The sequence below is a fragment of the Megalops cyprinoides genome, chromosome 4 (genome assembly GCF_013368585.1).
Source record: "Megalops cyprinoides isolate fMegCyp1 chromosome 4, fMegCyp1.pri, whole genome shotgun sequence".
Classification (NCBI taxonomy): domain Eukaryota; kingdom Metazoa; phylum Chordata; class Actinopteri; order Elopiformes; family Megalopidae; genus Megalops; species Megalops cyprinoides.
Window position 1 is genome coordinate 16552853 of NC_050586.1, and position 14493 is coordinate 16567345.

Consider the following 14493-nt stretch of genomic DNA (forward strand, 5'->3'; position numbering starts at 1 on the left):
ACGATTTTATGTCATTACTGCTTGAGAAGTTTTTCACTTTTTCTCATTATTAGAAGACACCAAGACCTTGCAGATATAAATAGAGGGGAGAAGAGATCTCAGATAGGGAGTGCAGAAAGAGCTCCCTGGAGAGAATTTCGATATGGAAATTAACAATGGAAATGTTGGGGGGGGTGGTGGGGGGTGGAGCGCTGAAGCCCCTGGGTGGTAAGGGGGGAGGGGTGGTGTGCTGGTTGGCAAGAGTCTCCCACCACAAGTATCAGTGTAGCTGATGAGCAGCGCACTGTGCCGATTTTTCTGTTTTGCATACTGTAATTACTGATTGCATATTCTCAGAGTCTTGGACGTGTTTGTGTTTTTCTGTGTTTTTCTTAACAACTTCCTCTTTCATCTAAGGAGCTTGTGCGCGTGGGAAATGTGTTTGCCTCATTTAAGAATGGCCAATAACATTTTCTACCACTGCAGGCATGGCTTGGCTCTTTTCCGCAGCTCCTCTACCCTTTGATTAGGATTGAGCTCGAATCTCACAGCTCCCCCTGTCCAATGGGCTTCCCCCGATGCCGGAGAGGCAGGCTGACGTGAAGGGGCCCAGCAGAAGCAGGGCCAGCTCTGGGAACACAGAGGATGACAACAGCTGGGCAGAAAACATTAAAAGTAAAGAGGGTGTACTGCATCTACGAGGAGCATTCCGGAGAGGAAAGCGTGACAGAAAGGGGGGGGGGGGTAGGGAGGGAGGTTGGGGGGGGGGGGGGGGGGGGGGGGGGGTTTAATTGACTACGGAAGGAGGAGGAAAATACCTGCCAGCTTTTTAAGCGGATTTTCAGAAGCACTCACATGTGCTGTTATGAAAAAAGATATGGAAGTCCTCCCCGGCGGGCCTGTTGGGAATATGTGCCAGCACAGTACATGAAGCAAGGCCTTGTCTATCAGAGGCAGATTAGACGCAGTTTAATGAGACTGGGAGAGGAGAGGCTGGGGCTCAGTGCAACCCTTCTCTCGCTGTGTGTGTGTGTGTGTGTGTGTGTGTGTGTGTGTGTGTGTGTGTGTGGAGGAACACATTTTCTAACCGGTACCAGTTCCCAGAACAGTGTGCACACTGGTGAGTTCAAATGGAATTCCTCAGTGCGATCCTCAGTGGTACGCTTATGTACTATTAGGGTATGAGAAAATTAAGGCCTTTAGTGATGGGTTTTGAGGCTGTTGCTGAATGATTGCTCCTCTGTATGGCTGGTAAGTGAAAGGGGTTCTACGATTTCATCTGAATGGTACCCAGTGACTGACAAGTACAGTTTTTATCAAAGGGAAGGAATATGAGTATTAAACACAGAATAGTGCAATTTGAGGAAGACTAGCATTTCTGAGAAGCCACCTTATTTTTCTGTCTTCCGCTCTTGCAGAACCACAAGATGAAATCAGTCTACTGTCTACAGATGTGTAAGACAAAGTGTCATGTCTGCAGTTGTCATATTGTACTTTAATGATCCCTTGTGCTTCAACGTACACAGATCATTTATTAAAGGATACAGTTAACAATAATGATAATGAGTCAGTAAAGGTTTGTCTATTACAGCTCTTTGCCTTGTGAGTTTTTGGCTTCCTTCCTCAAATTACATGCAGGCCTCCCCTTTCCATTATTGATGCCCAACCCCAGTGAGCATAGGGCATGGCTGAAATTTCGCCATCCACTGGCTCTGTCATTGTGAAGTGTCCTTATTGGAGGGAAGTAATAATAATGGATTGCACTTATATAGGGCTTTTCATGGATCTCAAAGCACTCTACAGCAGGAGGGGAAGCTCACAGCAAACCATCTCAGTGATGGACTGCACATCACCACATATCAGCTGAGATGAACGAAGGATTTATTTAGCCAGTTAAAGACCATTCTCATTAAAGTGGGGGATGATTAGATCGAGAGCCAGATTGAGAGCGCTAGATCGGGAATTTTGCCAGGGCACTGGGGAGCTCACTAGTCGTCGCGATAAGTACCATGGGATGTTTAATAGCCACAGTGAGTCAGGACCTCAGTTTAACATGTCCTTCGAAAGAGGGTGTCTTCCAACACAGAGCTTCTTATCCCTGCAGTGGGACAGTGGGGGTTTTTCTGCCCGGTTCAGAGGGATGACAGTCCCCAGTGACCCACCGATTCGGCTTCCACGAGCAACCTTGTTTTTCTGGAAGGTCTCCCATGCAAGTGCTGGCCAAGTCCAGCCCCACTTAGCTTTAGCCACCAGACAGGGGGAGGCCACAGGGTGGTATGGCTGCTGGCATATGGCTAGGTGTGCTCCTTTGATGGCCAGCCCACTCCCCCCACCCTCATCATGTGGGGGAAAGAGGAGGGCGATCGCGCGGGGTGTGTTGGGGAGGGTCCTCCAATGGCAGAAGCTTTGCGAGGAGGCTGAGGGCTCCCCTCATTGTGTGGCATGGCAGGGGGACGAGAAGCATCCAAATTGAATCCGGCCCATTTGGAAGGAGCTCAGATGCAGATGGGAGGGTTGACGGCAATGCTGTGGTGTCGTTGGCTTGGTCCAACGCCAGCCCGTGCCAGTTCCCAGACAGCCCCCTCCTCATGGCACAACCAGATTGCCTCAACGCACCCATCCTGTCTGATGCCACATCAATGCCCAGTAGGAATTCCCCAAATCCAGACTTTCAGAATGTTTCCTGATCTTGAGCCAGTTGAACCTGATGGTTTGAAGTCATTTGGTTTCCAGTCCAGGGATTTGTAATTAAAATTGTGTTCTTTTTTAAATGGCCCCATCACTAGTCTCAAAATGAATTAATTATAATAAAGAGAAATGAGGGGAAAATAACACATTGCAGATGAACTTAAGTAAAGCAGATCTGTAGATCTGTATCTATTTTTTTAATGATCCAGTGACTACACATCTCGACAGTGTGCAACAACGTGTGACAATACAGTTTAGTTTTGGAAACATTTCTGCTTTAGCTGAACACGATAGTCTGCTCCTATTATCTATTGTGCGCCTCAAATGAACCTTAGCTGTGACACAGCTTAGCGCCTTTTGTTTGGAGAAATTGTCTCCTAATACGATGGTAGCCTGCATTTAAAATGGGAGCAGCGAGCAGCAAAGTGACAGCACCAAAAACAATAAACAACACAGGAAAAAGAAAACGCTTGGGGTTTGAATATTCAGACGATCCGGCTGGCGAGAGGGGGCGAAGAATGGACCATTGTTTATTTTTTTGTGTCCTAATCTGCAGCCGGGCCTATCTGTGGCAGATTTTCCGCACGTGACTCCGCGTTAAAGGAACCAGTCACACTCTGTGCTGTGTGAGACGAGGACCCTTTACGAGTCCATGTGTCCACAGATTAGAGCATTGTCTGGGGGGGTTAGTGTTTGCCGTTTCTATTTCGGGCTCTCCAGGCCTTGTGCAGAGCCCAGCGCCTGTGCTTTTAGGCTGAAACTCTGCAACAGGGGCCCCATGCAAGCCTTTGTACTCCGGTCCCACGTGGGAATGGAGATGTCAGACAGGAGTGAGGTATTATTTTAGATCTGGGACACAGGGGCCCTGTCGGGCTCCAGCTCTGAGCCGTCTTAACTGGCTGAAAGGGAACTAATTCTAGCAAGCAATCATTTCTTCAAATAACACATGCTCCCATCTGCACGTTCCAAGGCTGAGACCGTGAGGGCTGTGCCTTCAAGTGCGGTTCTCGAACGTTCGAGTGGCACAGTGCACGCTAATTGTATTTTGGTGCACCGGGGCTAGGGAAGGATATTGATGTCAAGTTGGCGTTCCCCTGCTACGGCTTCTCCGCTGGAAATGCAGATTGGTAGTCATTTTAAAAGCCTTTTTTGGGCTGTTCTTGGAGAACTGCTGGGGGAGGCTGCTCTCGGCTGGGTGCATCAAACATGAGTCAGCCTCGTAAGTGCCATTTACTTGCCTGGTGGTTAGTACGTCCAACTAAACACTTTCCCTGAGGTTCATTTTTAAATCTTTATTGACATTTTCCAGAAATAGCCCGAAATTGAATTCAAGCACCAGTGAGACGCACATGTTACAGGATACCTGTAAAGGAAACTGCTGGTAATTGTTGCTGGAGGAGCCATCGGTGCCCTTAAAGGTGGGCTCATCAGTCAAGCTCCTAATGACTACAGCAAATCCGTTCCAGTCCCGTGATGAATGCGAGGCGGTGCTCCTGTCGTGCCGCGCTGCACGCCGCAGAAGTTTCAGTTATTCGATTGCGGCCCACCGGAAGGCCAGATCGAGTGTGATAAAGGCGGGGGAAAAGCTACCACAAAACGCAAAAGCAATTGGTGTGGATGAGTTCGGCTCCCTGCATTTACCTGACAAGTCGCACCCCTGGTTTCATTTCTCACAGAAAACAATAGCAGCCAGAACTGCGCCAGCAGGGCGTGAGTTGCCAAAAGGTTGCATGGGAAGACAGCCACGGTGGCCATTTGAAGCGGCAAATGATAAATCAGCCAAGTAATTATCCTCAACCTTTGTGACTTATCATTTCTTACTTAGCGGAAGCCATTAAAGATGGATTAAGCTGCTGTTTGCTTTCTCATTGTTGTCACCTTTTAGCTTTGCCCATTGGGCAGATTTCACTTAACTCCCATGATTTGTTAACAAATTGTTTTGAACAGAATTGACAAAGATAAAAATGGCTCTGGAAGGGCATTGTTTTTTATCAAAGGTGACGCCCATGTCTTCTCAAATTCAAGTATAACTTACCACACCCATCAAAAGCATTTCCTAAAGTTTCCCCAGAGGCTCGTTTGTCATTTCTGCCACAATTTACATGACATGCCTGAACCAGACATGGTTTAAGACAACTGTGTGTTCCATCAGGCAGGCTAAAAAAATTCCTTATCATTCCTTGTTTTGTCTACTCCAGTGGTGTCATCACTGGACCTGAAATTGTGGAAGGAAATTGAAAACAAAAAATGCTGCAGGTGCTTAAAAGAAAAAAAAAGGATCTTTTTAAAATTGATGCACAATTGTAACTTTAACAAATCAAAAGACACAAGACCTGTTACAAAGCAAAACAGAAAAACAGTAATGCAGGGCAATCGCAGAGGCGATTGGGGTTTTGTTTTCTCCTCGTCATTAAGGGTTTGCCGTTTGTTCTCCTGAACCTCAGATTTGGGGACGGGGTGGGGAGGGGGGGGGGATGTCTATTGTTAATGAATTGCCCGCTCTTCTGTGCACCATGGAGTCTTGTTAACAATGCCTGGTTTTATATCCCAGTGTGTGTGCTGGTTTGTAAATAGTCTCTCAGGATGTGGCATGTGTGCGTGTGTGTGCGTGTGTGTGTGTGTGTGTGTGTGTGTGTGTGTGTGTGTGTGTGTGTGTGTGTCAGTAAGCTTTCGTGTGTGAGTGTGTGTGGATAAGGCTCTGTGTACATAGCCCTTTCCCATTGTGTGCTCTCCCTGCTATGTGGTAGTTTACTCAGATGGATAGGCAGTGTGTTTGGGGGGATATGGGTAGGGGGATGAAGGGGCAGGAGGGGTTGTCAGGCTCCTCTGAACGGAGTCTCCCTTATTCATTTGTGGGTGGTGGAAGCGGGAGGGGTGCGCCGAGGGAGGGGATTAGCTAGCGGTGCCAGTGTCTAGTTAAAGAAACTCGGGAGTGTGAGGATGGAGTGTGGCCATTGGATTAGCTTGTTTAGGCTTATTAAGAAGAGGCACTGCGGCTTGTTAAGAGCACTGGATGGTGTGCTCGCATTGAGCCGTCAGGTTGCGATTCAATCAGGGACTGACACTCGGCTCGTTTTGCGACGGGGCCCGTCCTCGAGTCCCAGCTACAGTCCCGGTTTTGGGGGGGGGGGGGGGGCATGACAGCGGCCACCCACATTGGTGCATCCAATGACGTGTTCCAAAGCGGAACCCTGGTGGAGCCCATTTCCCACACCTGTTACTCCACCACTGTTACCCAACCGCGGCCAGGAATCTCTTATCGTGATTATTTGCACCCCCTTGTAGGATGCTTATCAGCAGACACAGCTCAAGTGCAGAGAGATGACTCCCATGATCATTGCTGCAATTTGGAAGCCTTTTAACAGAGCAATGCCCCCCCCCCCCCCCCCCCACTTTCCCAACCACAGACACTCACACACTCACATACACATTCTTAGTCTCTCATCTCATGATATTGATTTTACACCCCCTTTGCAAAATGAATCAGAGTGACAGGAGCAAGCAGGGAATGATGAAACTGCCTTTAGAGTAACTCTCAGGTGTACAAAAGTGCCGTGAAGTGGGTTTGCTTAGTAAATTGAGTGTGTGGGTGTGTGCACCTTCCACATTTCTCTGGGATACACCCCAGATTTGTTCTCCCCTGCCTGTCAATCCACATGTTAGTGATAGGGATCCATCACATACCTTTGGCAGGACAAAAAGCTCATCCACAAAACAAGGTTGGTTTTTGGTCATTTGGACGTCAGATGGTCAGGAATTTTCTTTTACATGAAGGGATTGGGATCATTTCTTTCCATTGGCAGACATCTGCCAAGGAGTGTAAGAGCCAGGAAAAAAATGGGAGGGGGGTGTGACAAAGTAAGTCTTCCTCTTTTCCCTCTCTCTTAAAGGCAGTAATAGGAGAAAATTGGTTTTTGAAATGGAATAAAAAAAGTGGTCTCTTTCAGTGGAGGATAATGCCTTTCAGAATACATTTGCAGAGGAGCAAATGGAGAATAATGGAAGGTAGTTACAATTGTCTTTCATTTTCAGAAGGGAAAACGTACAGGCATTCCCCATGAGGCAAGGCTTTGGTCTCTGTATTCTTTCAGGATTTTTTCCCCTTCCGTCTTAACAAATGCTCTGTAACGGAAGGCTTGTTGTGAAATTAGTATCCTCACAAAATGGAGATGGAGGCTTTTAGCTTCTGAATAGTCAATAATTAGATGAAAGTGGCTGTGTGGTTTGAAGAGGGTTGCCTGTGTGCATAGGGGAAATTGTGGGGGGGTGATATCTTCAGGCACCTGGCTGGAATCAAATCTATTGTTCCCTTCCATCTCTTGCAGTGTGGTTAAATCGTGTTGATAATGCCAACTCTCCCATTTAGAGACGCTGTTCTCCCCTTTCAGGGGGACTTCAATTTAGCCGCTCTTGTGAAATGTATGTGTGGAAAATTAGCAAAAAGTGTTTTTTTCCCCTCTAGAAACATGCATGTGCTTGGGGAAGATAATCTGTTAACTTTGGTTTTTTCCTCAATTATTGTTATTTGTTCTCTCCGTTTTCTTTGATATACAGGACTGTGAGAACATTAGCTGAATTGATGAGTGCTTTTGTCAACACTGTTGCTGATGAAGTGGAGTAATTTTGTAACCTTTCAGATTACCAATCCATTATGCAACATGAAAGTGGTGAATCATCTTAAATTAGTCTCAAGCGATGGCTTTTGTCTTTAAAAAGAAAAGCTGACTTTTAAATTCTTCCCATTTGTGGTTTGGGATCGAAACCCTTTCTTATCTGAAAGGGTTGGCTGGTTGAAGGCCCTGCACATTGACATCACTGGTGATTTGGCTTGAAGTGAGGTGAAAGCGCTTGTGTTTGCTGTTGTCCGCCATTTTCTGTCACTTACAGCCCACGTTTCATTTTTGAAGTGTCTGTGTTTGCTGAAGAGGTCCCCAAAAGAAAGAGGCATGGGCGTCTTGTTAAGCGCCAGTCTGTTAACTCCTAATTATTGTGATGGCTTTCTTTCACATTAAAATGCTAATCTATAAAGCACAGTAATGGATTGATGGCAGGTGGCGTCGAGCCACTTTTATTTTCATTTAGTGGTTCATACAGAAAATAAATAACACGGGACAAGCCTCTGACTAGCGCATGAAAAATCATTTTTCAATAATCTGCCGTACATCACATCTGGAGACAGTGGCGCTGACAGCGAAGATGAAATATTTAACGGTGCTCTTTGTTTAAATGTGTGGAGACTGGCAAGGGTGGAAATTATATTGTTTGATATTGATGAGCGCTGACAAAGAGATGCAGGGTACATATTGACACACAGACACAAACAGACAACTCTTCTCACGTACTTGAGAGGTTCAGGGCTGAGCAGTGGCTTTGAACATTTATTTCTTTTGTGGCTCATCTATTGTGTGCTGTGATTGTGATTTCTGATGGAAAAACCAGAAGTCTGAACCATTTTTTTCTCCAAGGTCAGCAGCTGTTACTCTGCTCTGTGTTAGAGCATTTGTGAGCATGAACTGCTACCCTGTGTTCATGCAAGGCTTTGTCCAGGCCCTTTGTATGCTGTCCAGAGAGAGAAGTACACCAAGGGTATTTGTATGAAATACCCTTGGTGTCACCCTACTGTTGGTTTTCTGTTTTTTTTTTTTTAATTATGCATCGTTACAGGCCTGAAAATATTTTCAAAGTTTTCTGGAACTGGAACTGGAATTAAATATTGGAAAATGAAGCCCAGGGGAAGTGTTGTAGATATAGATGTCCAACCAAATACACTCCCGGGGTTTGATGACCTTTGATAATTGTGTTGTAATTGTATGTATGTATATATGTGTGTGTGTGTGTGTGCATGTGAGTATGCGTGCACTCTACCTCAATCACAGGCAAACTCAGTAGCATGGGCTTGCCTGCTGTGTTATGGGCTTCAGTTTTTTCTGTCTTAAGTTCCGTTGGCTCTGATGTGCTTTTGAGAAAGTGTTGGCGTTTCCTCTGGCGGCTGTCGGCTCGCCCTTGTTGCAGTTCCTCTGAAGCGGTGAGGGGGAGCCGAGGCAAGATTTATGGCTTGGTGGGAGATTGATTAGTGCCGTCACTGGCCCTGATGTACCACTGGCACTAACCCCCGCCCAATCCCCCCCCCCCACCTTGTACGTATACACATACACATACACACTCACACACGCAGACGCACACACACACACACACACTCACACTCCACCACATCCCCAGGCCCTGCCGACAATTTCCCTGAGCTGTCGTGCGCTCAAGTCGCCACAGACAGACTGCTGTTTTAGGCATTTCCATTTTTTGCTCTCGATAGATACGGCCATCAATCACAGAGCTCCCACTGCCCCAAAAGGGGGGGGGGGGGAGTTGGGGGTGCGGGGGGTGGGGGGGCTTGTAAATGAATGTCAGGCGAGTAGAAGTCCTGTTTCAAACTGCAGCACCAGAGTGAGGCTGCACAGAGGAGAGAGAGAGAGAGAGAGAGAGAGGCTTTGATGTGAACGCAAACGACTCCTCGTCCTGACGCCTCGGTGCAGGTGCGCCTTGTAATTCCGCACACGCACTCCGGAGGCCATGGCGTTTCCGCGAGCGGGCAAACGGCGACGCCGCAGCCACAGCCGCGGCTGCAGTTCGACGACGAGGTCCCACTTGCGTAGAAAGTGCGTGCTGGTACAGCATGCCGACGGTTAACGTTTTTTCCCTATATGTGTGTGTCTGTTTTCCTCGCAGGTTTGACACAGCGCCCCCCGGCTGCAGAACCCCCTCGCCCCATCATGTTGGCCTGTCTACAGAGGAGGCAGAACCCCCCGCCACAGCACCGGGTATGCGCTGGCAAGACCCTGGAAGCCCCGCACCCTGTCAGCCGAAAATGTAAGTGTCGGAAACGGAGCGGGGATAGGGGCCTGGAGATCCTGTACCTGTGTCAATGTGCAGCAGCAGTATGTCAGACAGAGGCAGCCCTCAGACTGGCCTACAGCTACAGCTGACAATGTGGTGTGGAGAGAAAGGGGAGGTTGATGGTAGTCCGTCTGAAATGGCAATTGGGGATTGTTGTGTTTTTGTTTTTTGTTTTTTTAGAAGTAATCCTGTGCTTTGTTTTTTTTCATAATTTTTTTCTCCACACATATGAAAACTACAATAGAGCAATGTGATTTTCCTTAACCCCCTCCAACTCCTATCGTCTGTTCTCATTGGCTGTCCTACTTGATCTACCTGACCCTAAATTACCATCTACATTTCCATGGACTGCATACTATTGACAATGTTATTTTCCTGTTATGGGGTCATTTCAAAGGGACCCATGTAGTAGTGGTTGGCATGTGAATTACTTTTGAAAATGAATGGAGGGTGAATCTAAATGAGGAATGAAGCAGAGTCGTAGGCCGGGTAAGCAGACGCATGGGGTAGTGTGTGGGGAGGCTGGGGAGGCTGGGGGGGCTGGGGGGGGACCCATCATTCAGTCACTTGTGTGCACTTGTGAACTTTTTTACTTTGCTGCCTGGAATGAAAGCAGCTATTTCAAGTGCTGAGTCGACAGGAGGGGAGCACTGAGCCAGAACACTGCGCTTACGGTCAGAGGCCTGACCAGAGAGGATCCGTAAACATTTACAGTGTCTGGCCTATCGACGCTGGCCATGAGTTATACTCCTAACAAGGCCGTAAAGGTCGAGAGCGGTTCTGTTTACGAGATGGGTCGTTTGCTCCAGACCTCCCTTGTATTGAACAACATCAGTCCCTGCAAGGCAAGATATAGAAAGACAGTAGGATTCTCTGAGCCCCGGCTAGTTCTGGTTGGCTAAGGAGCAAGGCAAAAGGTTACATCAATTTGACATATATCATGTGGCCGAATGTCTCGTGATGCACGCAATTGTAAAATGAAACAACTCATGTTAGTGCAGTCATGACTGATGAACATTTATCGGAAGAGGCTGGTTATTGTGGTGTAACTTTAAAGTTGTTGTATATATGGCCTGATTCACTGTGCACATGCCACTTTAATTTTTCATAAACTGAATGGATGGATGTGGTGTTTGAGTTCAAATGTGAATGCCTAATGGGCTTATGTAATTCTATAATTGGCTAATTATATTTCATAGGTGCTTATTTGTTATCAATTTGTCATCAAATTGCCTTTATTTCACCTGTGTGAGTTTTACCTTCCCCAACAACTCAGCCAGCCAGATCACGGGGACTTTATTTTTCTCTTGCCTTGTAGTTAAAATATTTACAAAAGAAATGGAGATGACTGAACCACAAAAAAATTTCTTCCATTGAATGCCTCTCTCCCTTTGCTGCTTTTGAAGTCATACATATTAGGGAATGAGAGCCTTATGTTTTCATCTGTAACTGAAAGATTCTTGGAGATTTTATGCATAATGATTAATAAAAGCATTTCAGATGTAGCTCTTTTTGTATTTTCTTGAGTTTTTTGTAGCCTAGAAATTGCCCAGTAACTGAACTGAATACCTGATAAGTGAGAGTTTGTTCTACATTTTGGAACTTCATTTTAGAAGGTCTCAATCTTGGTTATTGAGTATCCAACCACTGCAAGGTGATAATGAGGAAGGGCAATAATTAAAAACAAAACATATGCATAGTTTTGCCCCAAACTCAGAACAGTTTAAATGAGAGAGCACTGGTCTTTCCTCCCCTTCTTAGACACCATGTCTGTGCCCCCCCCCCCCCCCCCCCCCCCCCCACTGTGAAGCGGAAGGCATTTAAAAGACCTGATTGGCTCTTGGCCAAGGCTGGCTGGGGTCTTGCTCCTGTACGCAGCTTGGGCCAATCACCCCCGCGGCTCCCGCCCTCCCCAGCCTCCGCTCTCCACAGGAGAACAAGGACGAGGCTGCACCTCTCTGTGCGGCTTTCATCCCGGCCACACTGGGCGCTTTTAAGAAGTGCAGGAGAGAGAGGGGCCGGGGAGCGGCTGAAAGCAGTCGAGGGGGAGGGGGGGGAGGTTCAAGAGCGGAGAGCAGAGGGGTTCAGCCAGGTTCACTAATGAGGTTTCGGCGAGGCCTCCGCGGGACGAGGAAGAGAGGCCGCCCACGGCTCCCTTAATCGATTCCCTCCTGCTCATTTCTGCAGGATTAGCCCACTTCCTCCCAGCCTTTATTGAGGAGTGCCAATGGGAGTCAGGGCTGGAATCAATGGAGAAAGAACAGTTTCTTCTGCCCTCCACTTCCCCCGTCCCTACCCCCACCTGTTAAGCGGCTGATTGAGAGATTACTGTAGTGGCGGAGCTGAGGTTGATAATGATTGTGTTTGAGAATAATAACTTGACATTTCCTTTTCTCTGCCCATTGAGGGGCAAGTTTCGGGTTTCGGTGCTGCGCGGCGTGGGTCTCAATGAGGGATTGTTCGATGAGGGAAGTGCAGAAAGGCAGATGTCAGATTTAGCCGGTGAGGTAGACTCACTTGGTATGCAGCACAGAGCTGGCCCCTCATGCCGGTCTGTGAAGGGGGGTCGGTGCTCAAGGCGTGGGCGGTCACAGGCAGGGACATGGGTCGTTGCCCTGGGGGTGGAGGCCAGGACATGTGAGGCCACTACCTAGCAGCAGGAGAGAAGTGAGCTTTGAAACTTGTGTCTGCATTTACTGTCCTTTACTCAAACATGGTGGTGCCAGAAGAAGGTGGGGTGGGGGTGGGGGGGTGGTGCATGTGGTGGTGGGGTGGTTATGTCTGGGGGGGGTGCTGTGTGCAGATGCTGTGCGCCTGCACAATTCATTGACGTGGCTCACATTAAAAATCCCTCATACCCTCAATAAAAAAGGGCTTAACTGGCTGTGCCATCAGCTGGAAGCGCTCAGATCAGCTCACCAGACAATCAATTTCCCGAGCGCATGGGCTTAGTGAGCGAAACGGGAGGTGGAGGGGATGTTTCCATTATCACAGTCCGCTCATCGTCTGAGCAAGCAGAGAGAGGCAGGGAGGGAGGGAGAAAGACAGAGAGAGAGAGAGAGAGAGAGAGAGAGAGAGAGAGAGAGACGGGCATTTTAAAAAGCCATTGACCGCCTGCCCTGAAAAATATCATATTGGATTAGCTTCACGGGGGCGGCCTTTTGATTTTTGCTCGACGCGAATTAAAAGGAATGCCGAGCATTACTTAAATTATAAATCACAGCACTGCTTTCAGCGTGCCCAAATTCCCTGCATGTACGACTGCACTCTCCAGCGCCAGGCCCTGTCGTTTTTAATTAAATCCTCCCTTACGGGTGACATTTTTAGCGTGCCCCCCCCCCCCCCCCCACGCCTGTCTGCTGCTGCCCTAGATGGGGACTTAAAAGCCGGAGACTGTGATGGAGCCGGATCGCTCATTATGTTCAACCCGAAGAGGGCACTGGGTCCAATCAGACGAAAAGACCCGGTGGACACAGAGACTCGGCGCTGACCCCCACAGCCTGGACCTTTATTTTTTTTTCACTCTCCCCTGCTTTCCCCATGTCTCCCCGCAACAGAGTGGGGAGTTTAAACCTCAAGAGTGCTGACGTGAGAGCCAAGGTCCGAATGCCCTGGAAAGAAATTGGGGGGGGGGGTTGAGGAGGAGGGAGGTGTGAGGACAGTAAATTAAGGTTACAGTGCAGCCAAAGGAAACAGAACACGCTACTCCATGTTACTTCAGCGGCGGCCCAGAGGAGCCAGGCCCCAAGGTCAGGTCAGCTGCAAATGTTTCCGGCCCTTGGACACAGCATGCTTCGTCCTCTCATTTCTTTCCCTTCGACGGATGCTGCTGCTTCTTTTACAGATGCAGTTGCACAAAATCACAACCACAAAAACAGAATGCGTCCTATCTGTCCTGCTACTAAGAAGTTGCTAGAATAGCATATTTGATAACATTGTTGTTCCACAGTTTGTTCACTCTTAAACCCGTCGCTGGCTCTCAGCTTCACCCCGGGTAGTGTCAAGGATTTTGCCCTTCGCACAAAAGACACTTTTGGGTAATGGATGGCTCTGTTCATTCCGCCTCCCCCTGCCTAGCTGATGGGGATATGATGGTGACTGAGGCCTTTGTGAGCTCTCCTGCTGAAGCTGAATGCCTGTCTCCATTATTAATAATGTCTGTCTCACGTACTCTAGTTAGGGCCATCATCGGGGTATTGATCGGCTGCAGCGACGAGCAGAATAACCCTCTCCCTCTGGCTTTACCCACCGAAAACAGCTCGCTCTCCCCATCCCGCCCAGTATGAAGATATTCAGCAGAGCTCTTGTCTTAGCAGATGGGTCCCTTGCAGTGAAAAGGAAAGCCTTTGTTTTAGAAAACAGATTATGGGATACAGTACATAGTACACAGTGCAGTCCATAACTGTTAAATATTATTCCCAATCTTCAAATTGACACTGTAAAAGGAAGACATTGGGGTATTTTTACTGAACTTCAAAAAAATAGGATGTCATTTTTAGAAATAGCACATTTCCATTCTCTCTTTTTTGCTCTCACTCTCTCTCTCTGCCCTCCTCTCTCTCTCTCTCTCTCTCTTTCTCTCGCACCAAGATAAAGTGTGTTCTGCCAGGTATCATAGGGGCCTTATCTTCCTATCCACCACTGTTTAGCCTACTGCTGACACAGGGTGGGCCCACAGCACACTGAAGCGTTTCAGACAGGTTCCGTGAAAGACAGTGATAATGGCACTGGCTGTCCCAGTGCACCGGTTCACTTCCCTCCGCTCTTCATGGCTGGCTGCCTGGTGGAGCTCTGTGGGCAGTGACTGTACCAAGCGACTGGGAGGTCGTCCTTGTCGTGCCAGTCATAGCGTGTGCCAGCGGAGGCCTCCTCCGGGGGGCATGCTGGGAGCAGAGGTGGGCTGTGGCAGGCAGAGCGCCTGCAGCCCGGGTCAAG

General features: G+C 48.1%; 1 protein-coding gene across 1 annotated transcript in view; it reads left to right on the forward strand.

Annotated features, from left to right (window-relative positions):
• Nucleotides 1–14493, forward strand: part of fam222a (family with sequence similarity 222 member A) — a 58749-nt gene that overhangs the window by 24003 nt on the left and 20253 nt on the right. The window contains exon 2 of the mRNA XM_036527362.1: nucleotides 9391–9531. Coding sequence (XP_036383255.1) covers nucleotides 9435–9531 — 97 coding nt within the window. The 5' untranslated portion in view covers nucleotides 9391–9434. The remainder of the gene's footprint in view (nucleotides 1–9390; nucleotides 9532–14493) is intronic.